The 26,161-nt window shown below is 52.9% G+C and overlaps 1 protein-coding gene across 3 annotated transcripts in view; it reads left to right on the top strand.

The window, feature by feature from the left end:
• The window catches only part of KCNAB1 (potassium voltage-gated channel subfamily A regulatory beta subunit 1), a 63,750-nt gene that overhangs the window by 8,974 nt on the left and 28,615 nt on the right, over positions 1-26,161 (top strand). Inside the window, exon 1 of one of the 3 annotated variants that reach the window (XM_065844893.2) lies at positions 9,360-10,591. The exons of the other annotated variants lie outside the window; for them this stretch is intronic. Within the exon in view, the coding sequence (XP_065700965.1) occupies positions 10,371-10,591 (221 nt within the window). The 5' untranslated portion in view covers positions 9,360-10,370. Of the gene's footprint in view, positions 1-9,359; positions 10,592-26,161 lie in introns of those variants that run through there. 3 annotated transcript variants of the gene reach the window in all.

Below are 26,161 nucleotides of genomic sequence, written 5' to 3'. Positions count from 1 at the left end.
GATGTGAACAGGTTATCTACACCTGCTCCAGCAGGGGGATCGGACAAGATGATCTTTTGAGGTCCCTTCCGATCCCAAACATACTGTGATACACGCGTGTATGGTGCTTGCAGCACAACATTTCCTCCTTGAAGTAGGAAATCCTGTTTTCCCCCTTCAGAGGAAGGGGACACAATCCGGCGTGCAGCGTGAGCCCACGGCCCCGCTGGGTTTCAGCAGGAGGAGCTCTTCACCCGCGGGGAGGACGCTGGATCCCCATCCTGCTGCCTCTGGCTGCCGCCCTTGCCGGCCCCGCACACGCGTGTGCACCCACACACACGTGCACATGCACACACGCGCACACACGCTGCCTTTTGCAGTATAAAGTCCTCAATGACAGCAGCGAAGCCCCTGCTGGCGCTGCCAGGGTTGCTCACACCTCTCGCTAGGACGCTCCCCATGCCGTGGGTGGAAGACAACGCAAGTTTGCCCTCCCGGCTCCCCACCCCAGCAGTAAATCCCGGCTCAGCCTTAGCTGCGTGCATCGGGAATTTGCACGCTCGCTCCTGCTTTTCGCACACCTTCTGCTCCTGCCGAGCTGCAGCTGAGAGCGGCGCTGGCAGACGCTGGATGAATGAGCAGCTCGGTGGGCAGGGGCTGCCGCGCCGGCTCCAGCTCCCGGCTCCAGCTCCCGGCTCCCTGCTCCCCGCCGCGGTGCAGAGCGCAGCCGGCGCCGCTCCGGGGGGCTGTCTGGGAACTTCGGGCTGTTTCTGGGTTTGAAATCTGCAGTCTGTGTGCATGCCCTGGGGTGAAACTTGGTCCGGTCTTGCTTAAAACAGGTTTTATCTGGGTGTCTTTGGGCTGACTTTGGGATCTGCTGAGGCTGGGACCTCGCCGTATGTTGCACTGATGCAAACTGCTGAGTGGTGGAATGGAGGGTTTGACTTTAGGAAAATCTCAGCTAAAGCTCGTCCGGCAGCTGTCGGGTCAGTGCTTTGTGTCAAGGCTCCATCCTTTAGGAAATGATCATAAAACCAGGCTCTGGCAAGGCTTTGAAGAGCTGAACTTCAGCGCTGGGCTGGGAGCGGGTCTCTGTGTCACCCGCCGTGGTGAGTTGTCACAGATGGCCACTGTTCAGGGAGTAAAAGTGGATTTTGGTCTTCAGTGCAAAGCCAATACTGATGCAATAGTAACTCTTTTGCTTGGCTGAATCAAAGTAAATAATGAAACATGATGGCAGCTGCTCTTCCAACATCTTTCCCCTCCCTGCAGTGACTCCTCCTGCCCCATCCCCATCCCTCCCACTGCCGTCTTCCCTGTATGAGCAGAAAATGCCCCTTTCCAGCCCTGCAGGTCTGTGGCCCAGTCTGTGTTAGAGAATTCCTGTCATTTTTCTCTGTTGGTTATTAATCCTGATTTGTACCCTAATTGTTATTGATAGTGAGTTTTCATTGCATTCAGAATTTGCAGGTGTGACAGCCTGCGATAATATAAAGAGCAAACTTTCCTGGAAATGAGGTGCTTTGTTCAGTGCAGCAGATGTCAAAGGCAAAACATTTAGGATAAGAAGTGCCCTTCTGAGACCCAGGGATATCAGGAAGAATTTAACAGAATCAAGGAGGAAAGTGCCTGAGAGGAGGCAAAACTGAGATGTGATTCCAATCAAGCTTAATTCTAACACAGAGCTGTCGGGCACAGGGACCTCTCATCATCACATTGTGGATTTCTCCTCTCCAGAATTCCTCTGGCATCAGGAAATAGTGGCCAGGTCTGGGCAGTGGATGGAGGGGATCCTTAGGAGATCTCCTGGGGATTCTGCTCTCGGTACTTCTAGATGTGCTTTCTCTGCTATCTGCTATGAAATACCAGGTGTAAGTGCGGTAATTTGGGATGCAGCTCCTCTGGGAGCAGCTGCTGCTGTGGGTACCGATGGGTTGGGCCGTACCAGCATCTCCCCAGGCTGCTCAGCAGGGCAATGCTTTGCACCAGTCTTTGCATCACAAGTTGGGCTTTTTTTCCATTTTAAGCAAGTCAAAGCAATCTCCTGAAATGTGGTTTTATTATTCTGTGTTTTTCCCCACGCTGAGGTGACCACCTTTCTATTTCTGCATCTCCCCATCAGGCAGGGGCCCTGGGGATGGATGCAGGCAGCGGACGCCCCTGGCTCTGCTACCCAGGGGTGCTGAGCCGAACGGCAGCTTTTTCGGCAGCAAACCTGCTGCTGCCTGATAAGCCTCGTTTTGTTTGCTTGTTTTCAGTGTGCATTTTCTTGGCTTCATCCCTGTGCCAGGAAGACTCCAGAAGACAACACAGTGTCTCCATAATTCCAGTAGCGCAGTCGCTGTTTCTTCCTGGGGTGTTTGTGAAGTACTCGGGGGTCCTTGGTGTGTCCGAACAGGTGAGGTTGTCAAGGGAGCTGCTCCCCCACCAGCCCTCAGTGTCCCATCCCAGCTGCGGTGATGAAATGCACGTTTTGTCGCTGGAGAAACAGACATCCCATAGATTGCAAGAGTAATTATTCTTTTTTTCCCTGAGGATCTAATGAGTGGTTATGCGTTTGGCAATATGTAACGATCCTCTTGCAAATGCTTTGTTAATTAAATGGGCGCCATTCCAGCACAAAAGTGGTTGTTCGATACCCTTTGGGATGCGCTGGGAGATCGGGGATGCGAGCGGCTCCTGGGCTCAGCAGGGCTTGGAGAGCACCAGAAGGCTCCACGGTGCCTTGTGCTTGGTTTTCTAGAAGGACATTGTGCCTCTCTGAGGTACGTCAGGACTCAGCTGCAAAAATAAAAGCTACAAAGTCTTTGCAGAGGGCTGGGGAGTGAAGCAGCAATGTTTTCCCCTCAGTCTGAAGGGAGTGGAGGGAAAATTAGGGATGTACAGAGTTCCCGCAGTCCCTGGCTTCTGCCTGCACCCCTGGGCAGGCACCAGGCGGCACCAAACCCTGCTCTGGCCAGACCTCCTGTTGGAACAAGTCACCTTCTCAGGTAAAAAGCACATTCCACAAGTCCTGAAATGACGTATTTTTTTAAGTAGCGATGTAGGCTGTGACAGTAACTCAGCGGCGGAGGAAGTGCTGACGCAAGCGGTTTTGCTGTATCACGCTCCCTGAAGAGGAGCCCGGCAGCGGGAAAAGGCAACGATACAATTAATTGGGCTGAAGATCATTTCTTAGTAATCTGCTGCGCTTCAGCAAATGACATTGTTCTGGGTGACGTGATCAGTCTCCCCCATGACTAATTCCAGCAGATGCCTCCCATTATTTTGGGAGCGCCGGTCAATGAGAAGAGTTTTCCCTCCAATGCAGAGAGTGAGATCTTGTGCCAGTGTTGCTGAATGTGGCTGATGGGATTTGTATCCCGTGCCACTCGCTTTCATAATTAGAAATGTCGCTGCCGAATGAGAGAATCTCAGGAGAAGGTGACGTTTTCATGCTATGTGTTATTCAGTCTTGGTTAACATCAACTAACGACCGATGGAAACCCTCGGGTTTTATGTAGCTTGCTGACAGCTTCTGTGGCAGCGCAGGTCCCCGTGCTGGTCGGGGCAGCTGGGACGTTGGCCAAAGGGGTATTTGCTGGAAGAAAGTTTTGCCCACGAGTCTCCTGTAGCTCGTCTTTATTCTGACCCTCTGCCAGCTCATCTCAAAGAATTAGAAGTAATTGCATGATAATTAGTCATCCATCTGCTATAGCGCGGCCTGGGAAAGGGCAGGACGGAGTTGTGTGTTATTCAGCATCCCAGACTGAGTCCTTAGCAACATATTTCTTCATATAAGTTAATTTAGAGTTTTAAGCTGTTACAAGTGATGCTTGGGCGATATTTGACGGGTGTGGATGACGGAGTAATATACATAATTGCCTAAAATCTGCTATTCAATAAGCACAATGAGTTGGAAGAACATAACTTGGGCTGAGCTGTATTTGGAATACATTTATTGAGCGAGTTATGCAAATCACCTGGAAAAAGATCTGCATTTTCTGTATGCACAGTATAGACCGTGCGTATGGCAAGATGGAAAATCTCTCATTTGCCACGAGCCACCAGCTCCAGCGCATTTCTCTAGCTCTTCGCCTTCCTTTTAGCTGTTTTACAGAATTATCCAACCGCTGCTCAAGGGGAGGATGTGCGGGGCTGATTCCGCTTCCCTCAAAAACCCCTGAAATACAACAGAAATGGGAAAAGTGTTGAGGAACTCGTGGCCAGGTGCTCTGTGGTGTCCCTGAGCCTGGCACAGGCTCCAGGCCCCGCTGCTGCTGCTGGGGATGCTCCATTGCCCCATAACCTGGATACACCAGGGGCTCCAGCCCCACCTGGAGGGGAACACAAAGAAGAAAACCTCTTGTACTGTGCGATGGAGCTTCATACAGCTCTAAGTGTTTTAATCATGTTTAATCCTGTTCAGTGTATTAGAGTACATTAAAATAATGGTCGTTACTGAAGCCTGTCTTGTAAGCTGCTGGCTTTCAGTCAGCTGAGAAATGGAATAGATAACATGGGAAAATTAAATTACCTGGTTTGGAGTGGGGGTTAGGGCAGCTAATGGGGCCATCAGCAATCTGACGGGGATGTTTTCCATCTGCAGGGATAAGTGACTCATTAACTGAATTGGGTGCCTGGTAGGTCACATCCTTCTTGTAAGACACGGGGAGCTCTGGGGCTCGGTTTCAGTATTGATTCTTTCACATTACATTAGGCGACAATTTATTTAACATCGTGTAGCGCTGGTTACAACCGTCCCAAAGCTCTTTGGTAGCGGGCGGCTCTCCCGGTACCCGAGGGCTGTACCAGGGGGGCTTTGGCTCTTGGCAGTGGGTTGGGAGCGAGATGGGAGTTTGTTCATCAATTCCTCATGAGCAGATCTCTGTATGATGTATGGATTGAAACAAAAGAAAAAGAGGGGGAGAATTCTGAGACTTAGTGGGTTCAGGAAATTGTTTGGAAAAGGTGAATTTTCTCCTTTGGTGGTGTTTATTTAAAATAAAGCGCTTCTGCAGGGCAAGGCTGTAGCTGAGGGTCTCTGTGCTGGAGCGGAGCAGGAACCTCAGCAGCGCTGCCCGCAGGGAAAACGTCTCACACATCTGTCACCCTGCTGGCAGCTGCCTCCATTCTCATTAGAATTAAGCAAAGCTACTGTATTTTTCATGCCAGTTTTGATTCGGTTATCGTTTCATCATATCCTGCAGAATCCATAATGCGAACATGGGGACTGTCCCTGCGGAGAGGCTGGGCAGCGTTGGCAGTTTTGCACAGGGCTGGGACGATGCTGTTGTATTTATCCCGGGCCTGAGCACGCTATACATGTTCCCAGCAGCCTGGTGCCATTTGCTCGTGATGCTCTGCAGTGTCACGGTCCCGATTCTGGTCCCTTTTGGGAGGTCGGAGCCCTTGGAGCCTGGCTGGTGGGTACGGGGTGGATCTGGTATTAATAACAGATCTCGTGTGCTATCAGAGGCAGCCTGGGCTGGGCACTGCAGCCAGCCGGGCTGGAAACCTGCCAGAACGACGCCTTTTAACTAAAAAACATATAATGGGAATTTTGATTAGTGTTCCTCAACTGCGATTACAGATGCAAATTAAGTTTTTCATGTGAAACCAGTGGAAACGTGATGAGTGTTTGCTCGACAAGCGCGGTGCGTTTGTCCTGCGGCGCCTTTCCTCGCCAAGCTGCAAGTGTTGTTATCAAAAATAAACGTTCCTTGTGGGTTTAGATACACCCTGAAAGAGCTACAAATCATGGCAGGGCTCGTTGCTGCTGCGTCAGCTGGGACCACTCCTCAACTGAGCATCCTGCTGCAGCAAGACCTTGGCTGTTAATTGCAATTAATACCCCCAAAGTCCTTTAGGGAGATGCATCCTAACACCAGCTCACTCCTGGGCTCTTCTCCCCCTGCTCCTGGGTGGCAGCATCGCCAGTGTCCATATGGGGACAGGGAGAAGTAACTGAATGGCTGCAATCAGCGGTAATTAGCCCAGCAGGAGCGCTGTTTTCAAACAGCTGTTGAGCTGAGTGAAATGGCTGAGTCGCTGTATTTATAACCAGAGCTTTTATGGCCCAATGAAAATTTTATTGGGACATAACACAGAATTTCCCTGAGCGCGTCCTGCTGTGCTGCGGAAGAATTATCGTGTGGAAGTCTGCAACTCCAGGGTTTGTGACAGTAGATGAAGATCATTCTCATGAAGGCCAGTCTTGGAGGCTGCTGCCCAAAGCCTCCGTGATGGAGCTGGGAAAGGCAGCCGGGCACAGGCTGCGAGGGCTGATCCGTTGGGTAGCATCAAGAGGGCATTTCTGAGGTGGAAAAGCCCCAAGGCAGAGCTTTGCCTTCCCCAGACCCCGCTCCTGGGGCCGGATTCTGCCGTCACGGCCAGATGGGTTTTTGGTGCTTCTGTGCAGCTTTCTGAAGTTTGGCTGATCCGCTTACATTGGGTGCAAAGTCGAAACATCCAGGGTGATTAAAACTCTACCACAGACACTGAAATGCTATTTTTAATGTGTCTCTAGCCTGAAAGCGGCGACTTTTCCTGTCCTGCAGCATCTCAGCTGTGCCCGGTGCTGCTCTGGCCGCGGGTGCAGAGGGAAAGCTGCTGGGAAGAGGCAGCTACAGGGCGATTAAAAGATTGACAGAGCCTGCCAAAATTTATACGCAACACATTGATGCTACCAAAGATGCAGGGTTAGCTGCCAATCAGCTTAAATTTGATGAAATGAAGAAGACGCTAATTGATATTCGTCCAGCGAAACGCTCTGCTTGGGTAGAGCGGCCTGGCAGTGTAATTGGTGTGAATGGCCCCTGACCGCGGCCATCAGGAAGCAAGGTCTCCAGCCAGGCTTGGCAGAAAGTTTCAAAGTTGCTTCACCAGAAGGTGAAATATAAAGGAAAAACAAATAAGAGACCGGTGCGTTCGGGATGAGCTGTGCCAGAGGGCCGGGGCGGCAGCAGCTTGCAATGTTTCATCTGCCCCGCACTGAAGGACTTGGGTTTATTTTTCTGTTTCGGGCCGCAGATCTGTATTTTTCCTGCTGATTCAGCAGAGCTGAGCTGCTGCCCGGCCCCGCGGAGCCGCTGTCCCCAGCGCTGTCCCCTGCCCGCGGGGACCCAGGGGACCGGTTGTCCATCACCGCTCAGCCGCACGGTCCCAGCTCCCACGGGGCCTCCCAAGGGACCAGACATGGTTTGAATAAAGTATTTTTGCTTTGTGGAGGTTTCCATTCTGCTCGCTGCAGTGCTGCTCCTCATCCCGCCCCTGCAAGGTCCTGGGCAAAGAAACAGCCTGGTCAGGGTATTGAAATAGGTACCTGTGCAGGAGCCACAAACCATCTCCTGGCTTCTGCGCTTGCCTAGAGCATCCTACCCGTCTGCGTTTGGCTCTTTATTTTGAACCCTGGGATGGATGTGGTGGCTTCAGGGGCAGCGGACAAGTGGGGTCACAATAAAGGCAAGGCCAGTGTTGTCACGAGCATCTGTGTTAAACCAGATTTGCTTGATGGAGCGTTTTGAGCAAGTTGTTTAATGAGCCCTTCTCGTCTTCCTCAAGGTGAAATGCACACGTACGTCTTGGCAAAGAGGTGCGTCTGTAGTGGTTTGGTGGCACTGGGGTGGCACCAGGAGCCTGGCTGGGGGCTCATCCTCAGCCCAAGCTGCCACCGCGCCCCAGAACCATCCTCACCGCGGCTGTCATGTACCTCTGGTTTTATAAGCTTGGGATTTTCACGATGCAGAATTATGTTATTCTAATGTTTTAGTCTAGAAGTGATTATCTTGTTCATGGAAAAGAACTAAATCCTGTGTTTAAATACATATTTCTCTGGCAGAGTCTGTAACGCCCCTGAAGATAAGCGGCTTGCGTTAATATGCTCTGTGGGATGTGCTGGTGCGGAACGAGACTGTCCCTTTACATCCCTCCCTGGGGTGCACACCCGAGGGTGTGGGCAGCAGTGGCAGCAGGGACAGCGACCAGGACCTGGGGGATGGTGCCTGGGCACGTCCCCAGGACCAAGTGACGCTGCTCAGCTGGCAGAGCCAGCTGCTGACTGCAGCAGGGGCCCTTCAGACCTGTACAGCAAGATGTAAAAATAAATGTTATTTCTTGAAATATCTGTACCTAACAAGAGGATGCTGTATGTCCATCAGACACAAAAATAATCCCGGTTTTGTCAGTCTTGCTTTGATCTCTGAAAGGCAAAGCTGGGCTCCGAAAGCCGAGCTTAGTCTGCCGGGCTGTCAAGGCAGAGCCCCGAGTGCCGCCACCAGCGCTCCAGCTGCATCCTCCAGCTCCATGGGGACAAGGGGATGTCCTGGATGAGCTCCTGTCATGGGACATCGTGGTGTCATCACCCCCCTGGCGTGTGCCCCTGTATGATGCACTTTTCTGAATATGTAGCAGCATTTATTTGGGATCTGTAATAGTAACTCACAGATTCCCTGTCTGAAACTCTCGAAGCTGTATGTTGTGTCTGCCATGGAGCCTCGCAGTGATCAGTTCAGCTGGTTCTTTCTGACTTCCACCCCATGGATCAGCCCTCCCTCCCTCCAGACCTCGCACCAAGGGCTCTGTCTGCCCCGACACGGGTTTGCTTCTCTGCCGTACGATGAACTGTTCATCATCTTTTGGAAAAATATCAGAAAATAACTTCCTTCGCTATAATGCTTTCCATCCTCAAAGAAATGCGCTGTATAAATTAGATAAAGGAGCTGCCAAGAGCTCGTCAGGAGCCGTTCCCGGTCGCCGGGCGGTGGGTGGCCTTGGCTGGCTGCCGCCTGCCCACGCAGCCGCTCGCACACCCCTCACCGGCACGGATGGGGGAGAAAACTGCGCCGGGCCTCCCCCGCACGGGAGGAGATCAGGGGTTTGTCATCCTGAGTTCAGAACAGCTTTTATCACCACGCCAGCATCTCCCTCTTCATGCCGCTGCTCCTGCTCCCCCTTTGCATGGTGATGCTGGGGGTTCTCCAGCCCTGGGGCTGCTCCCACCCTAGGGACGGGGTCCTGGGCAAGGAGCAGGGATTGGGCAAGGGGACCCCTGGGGTCCCCCACCTTCATCCCAGCACTCCTGGGAGCCAGAGGGCAGATGTAGCGGGGGCATGGTGAACCTCATGGATCACTTCCCACCCCTGCAGGAAGGGACAGGGGGTCACTGCAGCCCTTGGCCACCCCCTGGCTCATCACTGTCACCCACGCACACCCCATGGGTGCCCTCCCCTGGGGGTCTGCACCCAGAAGTGCCCAGGGCTGCTCTGCTGGGGACAGTGATGGGCAGGGAGTCCTGGGAGGGCTCCAAACCGCCCCCATCCCCGTGTCACCCTCCCCCAGCCCCGGTGTCTCGGGGCTGCCCCTGGGAGCAGTGACACACGGTGACACTCAGTGACAGCACTGGTGAGGCGCAGCGCGGAGCTGGGCTCCTGCTCTGGCTGCAGCCCCAGCCGCAGTGAGGGACCAGGGACAGGGACGGTTTTTGCTTCAGAGGTTTTGCGCTGCAGCGGATTCGGATGGCGATGCTGGGGGAGAAGGGATTAACCCCGGCACTGCTGCCAGCCTGGCTCTGCAGGCAGCTCCGCCTGCCAGAAACACAGGATTAATGTGTTAATGCTGTAGCAGAGCGATTTTTCTCCCCCCTCCCCCTTCTTCTTTTTTTTTTTTCTTTCCATAATTAGCCCATTTTACCATTGAATTGCTCCCCGCTACAAGAGATCCTCTCCCTGCTCGGCGATGCCGGCAGCAGCTATTTTTACAGTCGGCAGCTGCCAGCAGCGCCTGTGTTCGCTGTGAGCACAAAGGAGGCCGGGTCCCCACTCCCCCGTTCCCCGTCCCCGCGGGGTCCTGCTGGGGGTCCCGGAGCCCCCGCTGCCAGCCCGGCCATGGGGGGCATGTAGGGGCTGGCGCAGCCGGGCAGAGCAGAACCGATGGCCATCGCTGCTCCGTAGGGACTGGCTGGCGAGTGGACGGTTCTCCAGCTGGCCAGGCTGCCGGCTCAGCACTTTGTGGTCCAGCGGCTGGGGCCAGCGCTTGCAGCATGTCTGCAGTGATTTAAACCCACGACCAGGAGCAAACCTGCAGCGGGAGAGAGTGGCAGCTGCTGCTGGCGGCTCGGCATGAAGGAACAGCTTCATTTTTACTGAAAGCACCTGGGCGGATGGATGCTTTTGTCTGAGCAGCAGCAAATATCAGAAGGGGAGAGCTGAGAGTGAGCTGAAACCTGCTCTTGTGCTGCTTCTTTCAAGTTCGGGGCTTCTCTCCTGCTGGCATCGCAGCCGAGACCCAGGAGACCCCCCTGCTGCTTCGGCTGCTTCTGTGAGGTCAAGGTTGGCAGCAATTGGGACCGAACCGGGGTGGCCGGGGGCTCCGGCTGCGACCTGGACGGTGACTGAGGCGGCACCGAGGGCGCGATGCAAGTGTCCATCGCCTGCACAGAGCACAACTTGAAGAGTCGCAATGGTGAAGACAGGCTCATCAGCAAGCAGAACACCACTACCCCCAATGTAGTGAATGCAGCCCGGGCCAAATTCCGGACGGTGGCGATTATCGCTCGCAGTTTGGGAACGTTCACCCCTCAGCACCACATCTCATTGAAAGAATCCACCGCCAAGCAAACGGGCATGAAATATAGGTATGGTCACAGTGTCGGTCTTTGTTCCCGTGCAGTGTAATAGCTCTGTACTTTGCTGCTAAAGAATTGCCTGTCTGGATGCAGCTGACTTTGCAGAGGGGCTCTCTACTCGGGTTATTAATAGATTTTTAAACTTGTGCATAGCTGAATAGCATTTGGGTGCTCGTGTTTTTGCAGGCAGATGTATTTGTGACTTTATAAGAAAGCCCCACTTGCCTGGGCAGATTATATACAACACTGTGAATTTACGACTGTGGTGTTAAGATGGTTTCTGTGAAGTGCTCAGTATAACTTACATTGGTACTAACGAGAAGAAAAATCAATTAGCAAAGCGTGTTTGAAGCTGGCCGGGAAAAGTTCATTTACCGCATGTTGTATGGAGCGAAAAGCAGCATCTGCCTTGGGTACCATTTCACCACGGTGACCGCGTACTGACTTTTCACCTGGTTCACTTAGCGGAGATGAGATCACAGCCAGTTTTGAGGGAAATGCCGTAAAAAGGTAATTCATGGGCACTCTTACAAAATGCCTCATGCACCTCACAGATCTGTATTCCAGCAGGAAAAACAATGAATGGCTGTGACTACCAGCTGAAGTGCTCGGTGTGGGCAGCTGATGAGCTGCTCTGTCACACCTCAGCTGAAAAAGACGAGGATTTCTGTGACTTTGGCTGTTGGATTTGCCCGTTCAGGATGTCCCTTTTGGCAGCTCAGGGGTGACATTCTGGGGACGGGAGAAGGGCAGAACCTGGGGGTATTCTGCACCCCCTCCCTGCCCCAAGCACCCCTGTGCTGAGCCGGTGTGGGGTGTCCCCATGGGCAGGGTGTGGGGACAGTGCTGGGGGGCTCAGGGCTCTGGGAAACTTCAGCCCTGCTTGTTCCCAGGCCATGGAATAGCACCCGACATCCCTGCGGATGGGGGAGCAGTGTGGGACGGGGGGGCAGTTTTGCACTCACACTGATTTTTGTGGTCCTTGGGAGCGATGCAAAGCCCGGCTGGTGTGAGCGCAGTGACGTGAAATTCAAGCGTGCATGGCTCAGGCAATTCCGTAGTTCTGAAAACTGCAATACGAACCCTCCAGGAACCGCATAGATGGGGCGCATGGAAGCAGAGTGAATTGGGTGCTCAGATCTAATTTACTGTGAGTTGTCGGAAGGGCTGATCAATAGCACGGCCCTTCGCTGGAGCACAAACCCAGCTGCTTCTTCCCGTCGTTGGGCCACGACCAACTTTTAGCAGGAGTGTTGGGTGCTCCCACCACTTGCTCCCTGGTGCGGTGTTGCCCGAAATGCTCATTAATGTGATTAATATCTCCTGGAGTGAGGTCCCAGCCCACGGGGTGCTGGGGGCCTCCCAAGCAGGCTCAGTGCCCTGGGGGGCTCCTGGGATGGTGAGAACAGTATTTGGAGGTCCTGCCCAACTCTCAAAATCACTATAACTCATCCTTTAATACGATTCTGGCGAAGCAGGGGCTGGTGGAGCGATGCCAGACGGGTCTCCCTGTGATCCCGCTCCCCTCCCGCAGCCCTCCCCAAGCCATTGCTCCTCCCTGCCTCAGTTTCCCCCGTGTGCATGTCTGTGGGAGATGCGTCTTTGATCAGGTCAATCAGAGACATGATCTCCGTGGCTTCTGCTCATTAGGCTTACGGACACCGTGTGCTAATTGTCAGCAGTTATCTCTGCTGATTTCCCACGGGGTCCCAGCGCTATCAGTGCACCGACACGCCGGGTAATTACGATTCTGCGCTGCCCACATGCCACAAACGCTCCTGCAGCCTCCGAAGTTGGGCCTTTGTAAATCCTCTCAGGCTTATTTCTAGATAAGGTTTCATTACTGAGGGCTGGATTCCCTGGGGTGTTCAGCACAGCCCCCCCGGCCGCCCGGGGCCCGTGGAATTACATCAGAATAGCATCTCATCTGTGACAAGGCTGATGTTTTATCTTTATGACTAATCCCTGTTTCTGCTCCCAAATCTCTCCATATCTCGGGCTGATTTCTCCTCCAAGAGCAGAAGTGAAGGGAAATTTGGAGGAAGAGCTGAGCAAAGCTCCAGGCTCAGGCGCGATGCTGCTGAATTGGGATAACCTTTAGTGAGGGCAGACACCCACCAAGGGCGATGGAGCCGGTATTCATGCTCATCCCTGGGCCTGGCCCCTCAGTCGGAGGAAAATCCAGCGCCTGGAGAAGCCAAAGGCATTTCCCAATAATCCTGTAAAGTCCTCAGGTCCCTCACCTTTGGAGCTGAAGTCCTTCCCAATTCATTTTCTGCTTGAATGACATCCCCAATGCTGAGCTGTACAGCGTGTGCCGCTTAAAATGACACACTAGCCAAACTGCCCCTTGTTTTACACTGAAAATGCCAACAGCTGCTCCCCCGTTGCCCCCAAGGGATGCCGTGGCCCCCAAGGGATGCTGTGACCCCCCCAGAGCTGTCCCGCAGCTCCCACGTTGCTCCTGGGACGCCTCTGACCCTGGCTCTGCCTTTTCTGGTGCTCCCGATGCCACTGTGCTTATATGAAAAAGAGCGACAGTGACTACGGCTGTGATGGGGTGGGGGTGGGAGAGGACCCAGCTCGGGGGCTTTTCACCAAACAACGTGATTGTGGCCCTTTCCAGCCCAGAGCCCCAACTGGGATATAAAAGACAAAGTTTAGAGGAATAAATACGTTCATCGGGGAACATCTGCAAATATTAGGGCTCAGGTGCGCTCCCGCGGTGTTCGTCTGAGCAAAACCTCAGCTTTGCGTTTGCCCAACCTCGTTTCGCTGACTCCTTGCCGGTCGTGGCATCAGCCAGATGGGACCTCCCCCGACGCCACCTCTGCTGTCACTGCTGGGGACAGCATCAGCTGCCGCTGACGGAGCGGGGAGAGGGGCTGCTCCCTTTCATCCGCTTTAGTACTCCACAGCCTGCCCAGGTGCTCGGGGAGAATATTTGGGATGACTTCAAGCCTCCCCTTGCAAACGCTGTAGTTGCAGCTCTTGGCTCGGGGAATCGCAATCTGCCGCGCTGCTGCTGGGAACAAAGGAGGGATTTTTGCATCCCTCTGGTGCGGGGAATGGGAGGAGGGCTGGCAGGCTGGCGCTGCACCTGCTTTGGACCACCAGAACGTCACAGCCTTCTTCTCCCCCCCTAATTTGCTATTTTACAAATGTATTTGTCATCAGCCCAATTCAAGCTGTCGGTAAAGGGAATCCAGCCCTGTTCCTGGTGTGTGAAGCTGTTCAGGACGTGCCATGGCTACCACAGAGAACAACTTCTCCAGCTGAGACTTGTACCAGCCGTGCTGCGCTCATGCTGTTCTATGATTCTATGAGTCTATGAGTCTATGATTCTATGATTCTATGATTCTATGATCCTGGCAGCTTTGCCATCATGTAATATACAGGGCAAAGCCAGGCCCAGAGCATCCCAGCTCCCTCCAGCCCGGTCCATGCCCAGGACGTGACAGGGAGCTCAGCTCCAGCTCCAGCTGCTGCGCTGCCGATTCAGGGCTGTCAGCAATTCAAAAATAGCCTTTTGTGAGAGCTCTGCCCACACACGGGCACCAGGGACCCAATTTACAAAGCTCAACTATCTATTTGTGTTTGTAAATAATTGATGGTGGCAGCTTTGACCATTAACTCCAGTTCGAACCTAAACAAAAGAGTTTTATCTGCAGAGGCAATCCAGAGGAGTTAATAGTCTGAGCTCAAAATGTGGCCAGTGCAGAGCCCTGGGGCAAGGTGTGGAGGGGATGTGCATCATCCTTCGGAGGGGACACCCATCCCTCCTGCCCAATGTGGGATCATAGAATCATAGAGTCACAGAACAGTTTGGGATGAAGGGACCTTCCCAGCTCCCCCAGTCCCCCCTGCCATGACAGGGACATCTTCAGCAGCTCAGGTTGCTCAGAGCCCCGTCCAGCCTGGCCTGGGATGTCTCCAGGGATGGTTCATCCACCACCTCTCTGGCCAACCTGGGCCAGGCTCTCACCACCCTCAGGGCAACAATTCCTTCCTTGTGTCCAGCCTGAATCTCCCTCCTTTAGTTTAAAACCATCACCCCTTGTCCTGTTGCTACAGACCCTGCTAAAGAGTCTGTCCCCATCCTTCTCGCGTGCCTTGTCGGGCATTACTGACAGGGGCAGAGCTGTCAGGAGGTAATTAAAGCCATAATTAAAGCCGGTGCTGGGAAACCTTGTCCCTTCTGGGTCAGGTCTTTGTGGGGACCTGCCCCGCTGCTGCAGGCGCTGTGCGGGAGATAACGCTCCTCACAGCCACTGCGTATTGGATGTGCAAGGGTTGTGTGCTATGCTTTGTATTTTGCAAAGTCTGGAGCAGCTTTAGCAACCTGAGACCTTTCCTGGCCAGCCGAGAGGTGCCACGGTGCTCAGACACAGGGGGTGCTCAGTGTGCACAGGGGTGCTCAGTGTGCACAGGGGATGCTCAGACACAGGGGGTGCTCAGTGTGCACAGGGGTGCTCAGTGTGCACAGGGGGTGCTCAGACGCAGGGGGTACTCAGTGTGCACAGGGGGTGCTCAGACACAGGGGGTGCTCAGTGTGCACAGGGGTGCTCAGTGTGCACAGGGGGTGCTCAGACACAGGGGGTGCTCAGTGTGCACAGGGGTGCTCAGTGTGCACAGGGGGTGCTCAGACACAGGGGGTGCTCAGTGTGCACAGGGGTGCTCAGTGTGCACAGGGGGTGCTCAGACACAGGGGGTGCTCAGTGTGCACAGGGGTGCTCAGTGTGCACAGGGGATGCTCAGACACAGGGGGTACTCAGTGTGCACAGGGGGTGCTCAGTGTGCACAGGGGGTGCTCAGACACAGGGGGTGCTCAGTGTGCACAGGGGTGCTCAGTGTGCACAGGGGGTGCTCAGACACAGGGGGTGCTCAGTGTGCACAGAGGTGCTCAGTGTGCACAGGGGTGCTCAGTGTGCACAGGGGTGCTCAGACGCAGGGGGTGCTCAGTGTGCACAGGGGTGCTCAGACACAGGGGGTGCTCAGTGTGCACAGAGGTGACCGAGTTGGCAGGACACGCAGAGCTGCTGCCTGTCTGTCCCCTCTCCCAGAGCAGGGGGCACGGCTGGGACCTGTGGGTTCGTGCACTTACAGCAGTCCCGGTGCAGGGGGGCCTGGCCGATCCTTCTCTTGTTTGGGATTTTTTTGGCTCGTTGCCGGTGCTGCTGGCCAGGCTGAGGGACCTTCAAGTGTCCCTGGTGGCACCGAGGCCGTGCCCTGGCCACCCTCCAGCTGAGGTCATTGCATCCTGCGGGCTACACATTCATCAGCACTTCGATGGCATTTTTCTTCACTGTGTGCCTGAAATTGTGGATTATTGTCAAAGAGCGTGAATAAAGCGCTGCTGATGCATTGCACAGCATTGGTGGGGGTGTTTCTCCGGCGGAGCTGGTGGGATGACTCTCTTCTCCCTCCCAAAAAGGTAACTGCGTGTTTGACTTTGCCGGGGTCAGAGCAGCGCTCTGTTGGCTTTGCACACCAACTGCAGACATTAAAAGGCACCATAAAAATACTACTGCACCAAGAATTCCTCATCCCACTTTTCTACCTAAATAAGTATCCGCTGGCAAAGATAATGAAGGTGTGTAACAAGTATACAAATCTCAACCCCATGCTTAACTTCTCCCAAGTAACAAGCGATAAAATGAGAGGGAACGGCCTCAAGTTGCGCCAGGGGAGGTTGAGGTTGGATCTGGGGAACAATTTCTTCCCCAAAAGGCTGTGGGGCATTGGAACAGGCTGCCCAGGGCAGTGCTGGAGTCACCATCCCTGGAGGGCTGGACAGACGGACATGAGGTTCTCAGGGACATGGGGCACTGCCAGGGGTGGGTTAAGGGTTGGACTCCATGATCCTGAGGGTCTCTTCCAACCTAAGTGATTCCATGATTCTATGACTCATTCTATTCTAACTCAAACCTTTCCAGTGCTGTGGGCAGCAGGTCCCAGCCCAGAGGGGAGCAATGATGCTCTGGAGCATCTTCCCTCCCAGGGCCATCACGGTGGGCAGAAGAGCAATTCTGCTCCTGAGGTCACCCTGCAGGTGCCCTGTGTGGCTGCTGAGCACTTGCCCATGGGAAGGAACCTCTGCTGGGGGACACCGAGCCCTGCAAAGACCCAGGGCCATGTCTGAGATGTGTCATTACCATCAGGAAAATGACTTGCGCCTCCGTGATCACTGGCGCTTTCTTCCACTCCTTTGAACATACCCTAGGTGACCCGTGGGCTGGAAGAAAAGAAATTGCAACGCTTTTATTAAAGTGCAAATTTCTGATGTTGAAGCGTGGTATTATTAACGCCAGAATTGCGTTCCAAAGCAAAATTTGTGTGCAGATGCTGTGCACCACTCCTGGCTGTGCACCTGAAATAAGGGTGGGCTTACGGGGGTCAATAGCAAACGTCCAACCTGACCAGCTTGGAAATGCACACAGGCTGGAAAATTAGTTTGGAAATAGAAGGTAAAGCTCTTCTGCTTTTCGAGGGGTGTAAGCGAAAGCAGGTATTTCTTAGCAGTGTGTCAGGAGTTGTATCTTCTTTTCCCTTGCACTGTACTACAAGCATTAACCATAATAACTCCCTCATGTATTTAGGAATCTGTGGTTTATTGAAGTCTTGCTGCAATTATGAGTAGTTTTAAGCACTCACATGCAAATGGCACAATTATTTTTATTTAAAAGTACGTATTATTTCACTAGCTCTCCGCATCAAGTTGATTTTTATGGCTCATTGTCTGATCTTCATTTTATTGCTGTGAATTAAGATCAATCCAGTGAACAGAATGGATTTACACTGAACTCACAATGCATTTTCCCCCAGGACTGTAGCTTATAATGGCTACGGAGAAGGCAGGAATAACTCAAAGGGGGAGGAAAAGGAACCAGCTGAGTAAACAAAATCTGTGCCGCTTTGTGCTGCTCTGGGTTCCTAATGGCTCTTTCCGTTTGTAGCTGCTCAGCGAGGTCGTGGGTTCACTGGGAGCCGGATTGTTCTCATCTTATTGCACTGATGCAAAAGCCACGTTTAACATTGCAATGTTAAGGCAAAGCGAGTTTTAGATTTGAATTCCCATTCACTTACCGTCTGATGATATGGTAGTGCCTGGAGGTACTCAAAGATACATTCACTCCCCGGCTTTTGTGCCTTCAGTAAATGAAGATTTTGCAGATGTCCGGGCTGAGTGTAAGCACTAAAAGTGTATAATATCTCCCCTTCCAGGTTTCAGATGGAGCAAAGTTCCTTTACCGTTTAAAGCAGACTGCAAGGGTCTCTCAGGGTCTGGCTTTGCTGCCGGGGGAGGGATGCCCGCTGCTGCATCCCAGGATGCGGTGATTTCTTCTGCTTGGGGCTTCTCCTTCTCCCCTGGAGACCCAGCCAGGCCAAGAATAGTTAACTAAACATTAACTCAACATTAGTTAACTGAAAAGTGGGTTTTTAGTCTCATTTCCAAGCGTTCTAACATTCTTCATAACAATACTTCTAACATTTCCATGGCACGGCAACAAGCCAGGGCTTGGTTTGCCATCAGCTCCCACCTCCACATTTTAAGTCCTGAGAGAGGGCGATGAGCAAAGGTGAACAAGATTGAAGTCAAGGGCAAATGGTGTTTTAAAGGGCGTGCTTTTCATCTTGCGTTTGTTAAGCAGAAGCAAAGTGATGATATTTTAAGGAAGCTTTTAAATAATGCAATGGTGTTCTGGCGATGACCTGCACAACCCCTATCACCGGTTATTGCAGGGCAGCAATAGACTCCGAAAAACATGCAGCCAACTGCAGGAAAGAAGAACCTGGCTGAAAGGAGAAGTCACTGAGCCCTGGTTGCTCGCTGTGCTGTCCCCAGGCATGAGGTTTTCATTTAAAATCCGCACAACAACATTAATGCTTAAATGGACGGAAGAAAAGATGTAATGCAGGAACACCGCTAATTTAATTACTTGTGGAGCGCACGGTTTAAGATATTTAAAACGTATTATTTTTGCATGGCTGCTTTGGCAAAATCCAATTTGAATTTTGAGCACGCTTAGTTTTATTTTAGATTAATGTTGTAAACTGCCATCTGTAGAACATGTTCGTTAAGAAGTTAATTCTCAGTAAGGGAAGGAGAACGCTCTGCATGAGGCTTGGAGTGAGGCCGGGGGATAAAGCTGGGGTGACGCATTCCCGGTACAGGTCAGTGCACATCTCCCCTTTGCACCTCCTGCTCCAGCAAAACTTCCCCACTTCTCAGCAGCTGGAAAATATTCGACAAACTCAAGTCTGCTGGTGCTTGGTGGGAGGTAAAAACCTGACGTGAAGTCAGGGGCTGGTGTGGATGGATCTTGCTAATGCACAGAGGGGTTGGGATGCCGTGTTCTGTTTATCGGGGTGGTCCAGGGGATGTTTCTGATGTTTCCCATCACTCCGCAGGAGCAGCTAGGAGGGGATTGAAGGTGTTTATTCCTCAGCAAACCCATTTCAGTTGATCAGAAGCTGCTCTCTATGCGCATCCTCTGCTGCTGCCCTCACTATGTGCCCAGGCGGGAAGAGAGGGAGCAGGAATACAGCGGCCCCTGTGACAACGTGGTGGCCCTGGGTGTGCAGGAGACATCGTGGCCTTTTGGAGCAGGTTGTGCCCTGTCTGTGTGTGCGGGGTCACTCGGGGTGGCCGGGGGACACACACTGCACCGATGCTTCCCACTGGTCCCCAGCGCGTCGCTGCCACCGCGGCATCCCCGGCAAGAGGTGCAGCATCGTCCCTTCAGCAAACTGAGACTTGCTCCTCAGGGTATCCAAAAATATCACACCTTGTTTTAGCACTATAAAATGTCCTGGCAGGCAGGCGGGAGTGGGGAGCAGTGCTTGGTGTCCAAGATGCCACCCCGGGGGTGGCCGGGTGTGGGTCAGGGCTCTGTGCCACCGCGCACAAGAGGCTGGGGAGCTGCTTTCTGGCAAAGTTCTGCTCACAGAACAAGCAGAAATCATCCGTGGGAGACAGGACTTGAGGAACAGGAGCAGCAGGAAGCTCATTGGAAAAGCCGCCACCAGCCTCAGGAGTACTTAAAATCTGTCCGAAATGCCCTTGCTCTCTGAAAGGGTAAAAGCCCCACACAGCAATTAAAACAAAAAATCAGTCGTTTTTTCAGAGTGCTCTTCCTGCTTGTTTTTTGAACAGCTCGTGCAAATAGCTGTTACCTAAATACTTAATTGAGAATGAATTGCCCTCGGAAGCGAGCGCTCCTGTTCCCAGCCCGACCCGCCGCGTGCTCCCGGCTGCAGGTTTTCTTACGGCTGCTCAGATTCTTCCCCCTCCGGTAGTTTTGTGGTTTGGTCAGAATCAGCCTCTCCTGTTTATGAAGAAAATCCGTCTTTTCCAGTTTCAGCTCGTTCAATCACTTCAGCTTAGTGACTAATACTTTCCAAGGTGGGTCAATGGATGGGGAAGGAAAAACTAGTGACGGGGTTTTAAATTTTGTATTTTGCCTCCTTCAGTCTGAAGTGGTAATGAAATGAGAGAAAATGGCATCTGTTATTTACGAACCTATGGGATGTGTCAACTAGTGGCAGCACAGTCAACACCCGGCACATAGACCCGATTTGCTTACTAATTTCCTGCACGAATGAAGTGGACTTGGCCTGGCGTTGGAAGAGGAATAGGTGCGTGTTCCAGGCTTGCTGGGTCTGGTGCCACTGAAGGGTGACGGGTGGATTAACCAGGCATGGGTTTGATACAGAGCTCCCTGCTCCTCTCTTATTTCTGGAAATAACTTGATTCATTCACATCCTTTAGGAACTGCAAGATGTATATATCTATATATGTATATATATATATATTTATTTTTTTTACAAGGATAATGTAATTCCCTCAGACATTTGAAATCCTGCACTTCAACAGCATCGCTGCAGAATGACAAATGTTTTTCCCTTTCCTCTCTTGCGTCCTTGGGTCCCACGGCTGACGAACCGCGGTGGGGGAGGCAGAGCCGTGGGCTGCGCATCATTCCAGGATGCGGTTGCTGGAATCGGGGCCCCCCCCGGCAGAGTTATTCCCCTGGGAATGCCAGTGCCAGCGCTGCCCCCGCTCCGGCATCCCCGCCGGGCAGTGCTGGGAACAGACAAGTGCAGCTGCCAACTCTTCACAACTGTTCCTGGTGTAAGAGGCCACCTGGGCAGCGGGTGTCCCTGGGGACCGGCTGCATCCCGGGGAGGCAAGTGGCCGGGAGCTGGGGCGGGAGGGAGGGAGCAGGAGCATCGCGTGCGGGAGCCTCATCCACAGCGCGGATCGTGTGCGGGAGGCTGAGCATGCCGGCTCAGCTGCCAGAACCCATCTATTCTGCCTTCTCTACAGTTTGATGTGTCATCGGCAAATTCTCTGAGGATGCAGCCAAAGAATAAAAAATCCTGGGGAATTTCAGCCGAAGTGACCACCTACACACCCAGTGCGCCATGGTGGTGAGGGATGAGTTGGGAAGTGTGAGGAGAGCCAAGGAACAGGGGCCAGATGTCATTTAGGCACCTGCTTGTCCCCTCACGCCAGCCGTGCCTGAACCGGCTGTCCGCCCACTGCTGAGACGGAGTTTCCATGAGCCGGACTCACCTCCTGGCTCTGCTGCTGTGCACAGAATCACGGAATCGTTTAGGCTGGAAGAGACCCTCAGGATCATGGAACCCAACCCTTAACCCACCCCTGGCATTGACCCACATCCCTGAGAACCTCATGTCCGTCTGTCCAACCCTCCAGGGATGGTGACTCCAGCACTGCCCTGGGCAGCCTGTTCCAATGCCTGACAGCCCTTTCCATGTTAGTTTTCAGCTGATCAATCCTGTCCTGTCTTGCCTCTGCATCTATTCTGCTAGTTATGGGTTTGTTTGTTGGTTTGGTTTGGTTTGGTTTGGTTTCCTATTTCATATTAACAGCATCGGTGCTGCAGTAGTGGGGACTGTCACCAACTCCCCCAAACCCCGTTTTACTGCATTGGGGACCACAGTGCAGCCACCACCTGCCACGGCGCTGCAGAAACCCGGCTGGGAAGGAAGATGCTCAGAAGGGCACCTGGGACCGTGTAATCCGTCCACTTCCCTCTGAAATAACTTTGAGAAGCAGCGTTCCTCCTGGTGCATCTTCACCACACTGCTGCAGACGCCTGATTCAAATCAAATCCTATTTTATTTTTATAACATCTTAGGTAGAAGAGACTACAAAGCAGTTTGCAAAGCAGCAAATAGAAGCACAGTCAAACACTGCAAGCATAAGAATGAATGTTAAAGAGCGTTTAAATACGTATGTGCTCAACCAAGGAAATAGATGTGTGTTTTCAGCTTGCTCAAGTATCTGTTGGGCCGTCCGCACTAGTCCAGCCTCTTCTACAGCTTTGCATGTTCATCTGTGCTTCTTACAATCTGAAAATAGAACTAAAGATTTCCTGAAATTAGGAATGAATAACCATCAGTACTTGATCAAAGACAGGGGTAGCTCTGTCTTTGCTGCAGCTTTACCACGTGGACCCGTCCTTGCCCCTTGTCCCTGCACGGAGCCTTTGCTCCGTGTCTTGCTCTGAGCATCCCGAGAAGCACCGTGCCCGTTTCCATAGCATCACCCCACACGGAGTGCAGTGCAGTGATTTGCAGCTGCCCGTACCCCACGCTTGCCCGGGATGTGCAGGTGGCCCTGCGGCACACGCACCTCCCTGCTTCCATCTCTGCACATGCACATGGGTTTAAAATACCTAAAACAGCGGCAAGCTGTGATTCTGCATCACTGCAATTACTGCTAATACAGGCGGTAATTTAGTGGAAGCTGCTGTGCGTGTTGTGAAGTGTTTTGTTTGCAAAATGGGAGACAGAAACCATTATTTTGCTCTCTTCCCACCCACACCACTTAGAGACAACCTCCTGCCGCCGGAGCTGGCTGAGGGGCAACTGCTGCTTGTGGAAAATCTGAAGGTCTTTTTGAAGCAAAATGAAATCCAGCCTTAAAAGCAGGAAACCACTGGAGTTAATTAAAGAAGAGAATTAACACCTCCATGGTGCCTCACCCTTGGTGCTCAGCAGCACTCTGGGGGCTGTTGGAGCCCGATGAATCGTAGCAAATCATGGAACCATAGAATCACAGAATGGTTTGGGTTGAAGGGATCTTCCCAGCTCCCCCAGTGCCATGGGCAGGGACATCTTCACCAGCTCAGGTTGCTCAGAGCCCCGTCCAGCCTGGCCTGGGATGTCTCCAGGGATGGTTCATCCACCACCTCTCTGGGAACCTGGGCCAGGCTCTCACCACCCTCAGGGCCAACAATTCCTTCCTCATGGCCAGCCTGAATCTCCCTCTTTTAGTTTAAACCATCACCCCTTGTCCTGTCACTGCAGGCCCTGCTGAACAGGGCGAGATGCTGCTGTTGTTCCCCACTCTGCAGGGTGCAGGCGAAGGACATCGCGGTGCTGCCGCGGGAGAGGGCGATCGGAGGGGCCCTCTCCCTCCATCGGGGCTTTTGTTGTTGCTGGAAACAGCCCCTTTGTTTTCAAGGAACAAATTACATATTTTATTCTTTTCTCAGTGCAAAAGGAACGGTTCTGGAGCACTAATGGAGATGTTTCTAAGCAACGTTGTTTTCCCACCGCCAGCTTCAGGAACAGTGACTTTTTATTCTTTTACATTTTTGTAGCAATAAGATAAACTGTCTGCAGTTTAAATGCAGGAAAATCTCATCATGGTTCCCCCAGGTTTGCTTAATGGGGTGGGCGGGGGGCTGTATCAGCACCGTGGGGCTCACCATGCACCCGTGGGGTGCGAGGAGGGTTGTGCTGTGCTCAAGGTGCCCCCATCCACCGTCTCTCAACCTGGCGGCCCCCAGGGGCTTGTGAAACAGGGTTCTGGGGGGTCACCCACCAACGGGGCTGCTTCAGGAGGAGCGACCCGCGTGGGAACCATCCCCTCGGTTGGAGTATTTCTGGTAGAGGTTGGCTTCTGTGGGCAAACCCACCAACACAGAGCAATGAAACCACGGTTGGAACAAGCGAAAAACAGCATTATCTGATTTCTGTTGAGAGCTTCTAAGTCTGATGATTCTTCTGTGGGTGTGGAGTTGAAAATGTTTTAGTCATTGTGTGTGTTATTGCAGAGATTTTATTTAAAACTTATGTTTTTCTGTAGAAAAACCTCTCTCTCTTTCTCTGTCTCATTCCTGATAGATAGATAGACAGATAGATGGATAGACAGGCAGACAGATGGGTGGACAGACAGGCAGATAGGATGGTCATCCTGGTGCCGTTGTGCAGATGGGAGCAGTGGAAGGTGATAAGCTCAAAGCAGGGTTTGCTCAGCACACCCCAGACTGAAGCAAAGCTGCTCAGCAGCCTCGTCTTTCAAGCAGCCCAACCATCACTTACTGCTTTAAAACCTTAAACTCGTTGTTTTTAGCCGCCACCAAACATGAGACTGCTGTGGAGACTTTTCCAGGCTGGCTGGGTGCAGGGTGGGGGGAACTGTCAGAACCCAGAGCTGGGATCCCAAACTGCCCACCCTCCAAACGACCAAGGAGGACAGCGAAGCAAATCTCCCACCTGGATAACCATAATTGCTTTGTCCCTCAACAACAGGAGGACCTGCTTGCAGGTTAACGAGTTGCTGAAGCAGCGCAGGTGGCTCAGCCCATAAATCCCTACTGGGGGCAGGGGGTGCTGGCTCAGCCCCTCTGGGGGTTTAGGGGGGCTCAAGCTGCTGCTCTTCTGGCTGTGATGGGAAGCAGCTGGTACCAGGTGATGCTGCAGTGGGGCTGGGAGGGTAACAGTGGAGGTTGTCTTAAAGAAGGGAATTATTCTTCCCTGCTGCTTGTTGATGTGTGAGGGGAAAGGGGTTTGTTCTGCAGCAGGGCTGGGTGCTGGTTCTGTGTGGTTTTGGCCCCCTGCTTTCCTGGCTGTAGCTCTGGAGGGATGGGGAAAGCTGGTGGTGCTTGGGCATGGGGACCAGGCTTGGTGGCCACTGCTGGCTGTGGCTACCTCTGGTGCTGTGGTGTTTGCTGCCATTGATTGACTCGCTCACTGATGCTCCCTGTGCTAGAATAAATTAAAAGTTAATAATTGGGATCTCTTTCTGCCCCGTGCCACAAGAGAAAAATGCCACTCCTGCCATATGGTGTGGGCTGCTCTGTAGATGTGTTTTCTCCCCTTTTATTTTAATTAGGAGACTGTCAGCCCTGCAGATCCCCCAGACCCAGCCAGGTGCCGATGTGCCACACCACTGCCCGCATGGTGCTGGTGGCAGATGTGGCCCTGGCCCATGGTGACTCTCTGCTGCTGGGAATAGGGGGTGTGGGAGGATGTGGGTGTCACTGTGCACGGGTTTGGGGGCTCCTCTACCCCAACACCTCCAGGAGGCACCCAGCACCCACCCAAACATGGGGCTTTGGGTGCAGGAGCTGAGTTAGGTGCTTAATTGAAACCCTGTCCTGTAGCTGCCTGGGTGTGCAAAGCCTGGCTCAGGGTGGGTTCAGCTGCTGCTCATCCCAGGGGACACCACAGTGCTTGGCTACGAAACAGGGACCTTCCCCTTGGCCAAGACCCCCACACCTTGCTGGGGAGGGGGGGGTGTGAGGTCTGGGGGCATCATGAGTGCTGTTATGTGTTGTCTCATCCATGGATAGTCATAAAAATGTCCCTGTGGTGGGTTTTTGTTACTAAATCTTCCCTCTGGACGCCTGCTAGAGCCAATCCTTGTCCTCCCCATGGCCCCTCTGCTCCCCAGCTTTCCTCTCGCTTCTCATGGCTCCCTGGGACCCCCATATAGAAATCATATATTCCTTTGGGTCTCGTTCAGCTCTGACTGCACTGTCAGCACTTACCCTTCCAAGAAAATAATTAATCTACAAGTTACCATAAAAGCCATTAAGGAGGCACTGAGTGAGCACAAGAGGTAAAATGAAGATGGGGGAGTTTTTCAGGTCTTTCATAATCCTCACTGCCGTACCATGTTAATGAAGTTTAAGCGGGGGCTGGACCGGGCACCACTGGTTTAAGGCAAGGTCTGTGTGCAATTTCACTTGAAAAGGTTTTCCTCAGCTTGGCAAGATGAGCCCTTAATGACCATGGGACTTTAATTGGCCACTCTCATGTACCCTGTGAGTTAATTGGGACAGCAGCGTTGTAGGGAAATACTGTTTTTTCAGCAAGAAATGGTTTAGCCTTGCTTAAAAAGCTGGCTTAAGCAGAGGAGATCTGGAAGAGGCTTGCAAATAGCTGTTCCAGTGCAAAGGCTTTTGCAGGGGTGCAGTGGAGTGGAATCGAGGGATGAAGAGCTTTGAGATCCTGCGGAAACTTCTGAATAGAAGGAAACAGTGCAGTGTGTCTGGAGGCAGCGGCTGGCAGAGCAACGGGACACCGGGAGTGCCCCAGGGCCGCTGCTGGGTTGGGGTGGGCAATACTGGTTAATATTGGGCAATGTTGGTTAATGCTGGGCAGGATCTTGGCTGTGCTGCTGGTGTCCCCAGGGTGGCCTCCGGGGACAGTGTGTGGTTGCTCCCCACATGGCACCAGCTGTGCTGAGATCTCAGCTGCCATCATGTCCTCCTAGGGATGGGGGGGCCCAGACACACTGGTGGAATTTATTGT

The sequence above is a fragment of the Patagioenas fasciata genome, chromosome 9, assembly GCF_037038585.1.
Source record: "Patagioenas fasciata isolate bPatFas1 chromosome 9, bPatFas1.hap1, whole genome shotgun sequence".
Lineage (NCBI taxonomy): Eukaryota > Metazoa > Chordata > Aves > Columbiformes > Columbidae > Patagioenas > Patagioenas fasciata.
Note: the sequence above shows the minus strand (reverse complement) of the source record. Positions and strands in the feature narration are given on the sequence as shown.